The 2500-nt window shown below is 36.6% G+C and overlaps 1 protein-coding gene across 1 annotated transcript in view, besides 1 other annotated feature; it reads right to left on the reverse strand. All coding sequences in view use genetic code 11, as the record gives it.

Annotated features, from left to right (window-relative positions):
* The window catches only part of rpoC2 (RNA polymerase beta'' subunit), a 4167-nt gene that overhangs the window by 381 nt on the left and 1286 nt on the right, over positions 1-2500 (reverse strand). Inside the window, exon 1 of the mRNA in view lies at positions 1-2500. This exon is cut by the window's left edge and continues 381 nt beyond it; it is cut by the window's right edge and continues 1286 nt beyond it. Within this exon, the coding sequence (YP_398849.2) occupies positions 1-2500 (2500 nt within the window).
* Positions 1-2500: part of a sequence feature (LSC,large single-copy region) that runs on past both edges of the window.

Here is a 2500-nt window from a genome sequence, read left to right on the forward strand (position 1 = left end):
TTCCAAAGCGCGCCCCATTCGTTCTGCTCGCAACAATCCAATAAGTTCTCCGGGTGAAAAAACATTAGACATTCCATCTTCTGAAACCAACACTTTTGATGTTATTTGACGTACAATAATTTCTATATGCCTATTATGAATCTGCACCCCCTGGGAGCGATAAACCTGTTGGATTTTATTAACCAAAGAGATTCGGCTTTGCGCTATAGTTAGCTCAGCACCAATCAAGAATCCCCAAGGAATTCCAAGAATTCTTGTTATACATTTGTTCCAACCCTCAATCCTCTTTTCTAGATTCATGGATATTGAATCAATCGAACGCACTTCTAATACCTGTTCTACTTTTGGAAGACCTTGTGTTATATCACCAGATCTCGATTTTTCATATATAAATGTAACTAATGTATCTCCTTCGTAAAGGGTTTCCCCATAATGGCCATGAACAGTTGCTCCGGGGGTGGCCAAATAAGGCTTAGCTGATCGTATCACTATCGAGTCAACTTGAACAAGTATAACTTGACCCGATTTTAGGGGCGGTCCGTTTTTGGCTATACATACATTTTCACAAATAAACTGTCCAAGACTAATTATTTTAGATGTCTCTTCACAATAATTGTGATGGAGAAAATACCAATTCAAATTGAATGGATTTAAAATAATGTTACGACATGGATCGGGATTAAAAATTTTTCCATTTTCATCCATTAAATAATAGTGAAATTTAATCACTTGAAAAGTCTGTTTTAAATTGTCAAGTTGCAAATAGTTAGTTACTAAGATCTGATTATGAGTTATTAAATGGTAAGATGAATAAAAATTCTCAATTGGAAGGGATGTTCCTAAAGGGCCCAATGAATTCCTAATTGGAATTAGGGGATCTTTTTTAATTGATTCTTTTATCACACTGTGATATTTTACATCCTTGAATGGCCCCATTCGAGAACAATTGGCTGCTGACAAAATTATCAACGACTGACATTCCTTATTTCTATTTAACAACGTATGAATAGTTCCTTGAGGTTGGTTAAGAGATTGTTGAATTTTTGCCTTGGAATAGGAATAAATGGAAGAAAAGGGGTTAATATTGGTACAATCTGATCCATTATCAGAGAGCAATCCTGACCCCGACGGATCATTCCTTTTTCCGATATATGAAATAGGGGATTTCACTAAGTTGATTCTTAGGAAATGTCGAATCAAACCATTTGTCCTTATTTCAACAAAAGAAGCACGGGCTTCTTCGCAAGAAGAACTTTTTTTGTCTTGGTTCCAATTTAATACTAAACAAGTCCGAACTAATTGAATACTTGTGTCAGAAATTCCTCGAATCGGTTTGCCATTTCCATAAAGGATATAATTGACAATTCGAAGTTGCACATTATCCCTTTCCTGCAATGGATCCGGTGGAAAAAGGGTTGCTAAATTTATACCGTCCGTTATTTCATATGTGACGACAGGTCGAACTAAAACAAAAAACCTTTTCTTGCTAGGTGTAATCCGTTGGACATAGATCCAATTTTTCACTTTTTTTGATTCCTTGGAATTTCTTTTTCCTGTTCCTGGTGGTATCAAAACGCCGGTATGTCGGGATATCTTATCTGTCTCTCCAGGAAAATGGATATCTCCAGAAAAGATTTTAAGTTCAATTTGTTTTTTTTTTCTCTCCACCCGGACCAACCCACCGACTCGGCTTCTTAGATTTAAGGTGATTTGTGTATCTACCCCAACGATACTATTGTTCCGTACCATTATGGAAGAAGATCCGGGCAAGATATGCACCTCTTCAGGAATGAAAAAAAAAAGATCTACTTTCATTTGGTACTTTGGACTAAATTCCTTGACTCCTCGATACTCAAGCAAATCCTCTTTTTTGATGACTGAATGCGTTTCTACAGTCCCATATTTAATAATGCCCGAACTCTTTCTTCTGTATCGAGGATCATCGAAATAAGCAAGAATACTATTTCGACGGAAAATACCATTTACGGGGATTTCAATCGAGATACCTGAACAGGGCATTAGTTCATTCTCGAGTTCTTGAATCGAGTGTAGTGGAATGATGAATTTATTTCTTCGCCTTTTTGACAATAAATCAGAATTCTCGTGGAGAATAGGCGAATATACGAGATTATACTGACCAGCACATATAATTCGATTAAGATCTGAATAATCAGGAATCCTATCTTCTTTTTTAACAGAAAAATCCGAACTAAATAATTTCTGCCTCGCCTGATCGTTGGTTACTGAGAGGTTAGAAGTATATCTTCGCTTACCAGAAAGAAAATGCGCATTCATTTGATCCTGATCCTTGTGGATCGAAAGGTAGACTAGACTGGACCTGCACGGCCCTCCTAATAATATCCATAAATGGCTTGTTTTTGGTAATAGATGAACATTACCATATGTAAATTCGGGTGCATGATAGACATCGGTACTCCAGTGCATTTCTCCGTCTGAATCAGAATAAATATGTTTTCGAACCTTCTCTTTAAAATTCAAA

The sequence above is a fragment of the chloroplast genome of Nicotiana tomentosiformis, assembly GCF_000390325.3.
Source record: "Nicotiana tomentosiformis chloroplast, complete genome".
Taxonomy (NCBI): domain Eukaryota; kingdom Viridiplantae; phylum Streptophyta; class Magnoliopsida; order Solanales; family Solanaceae; genus Nicotiana; species Nicotiana tomentosiformis.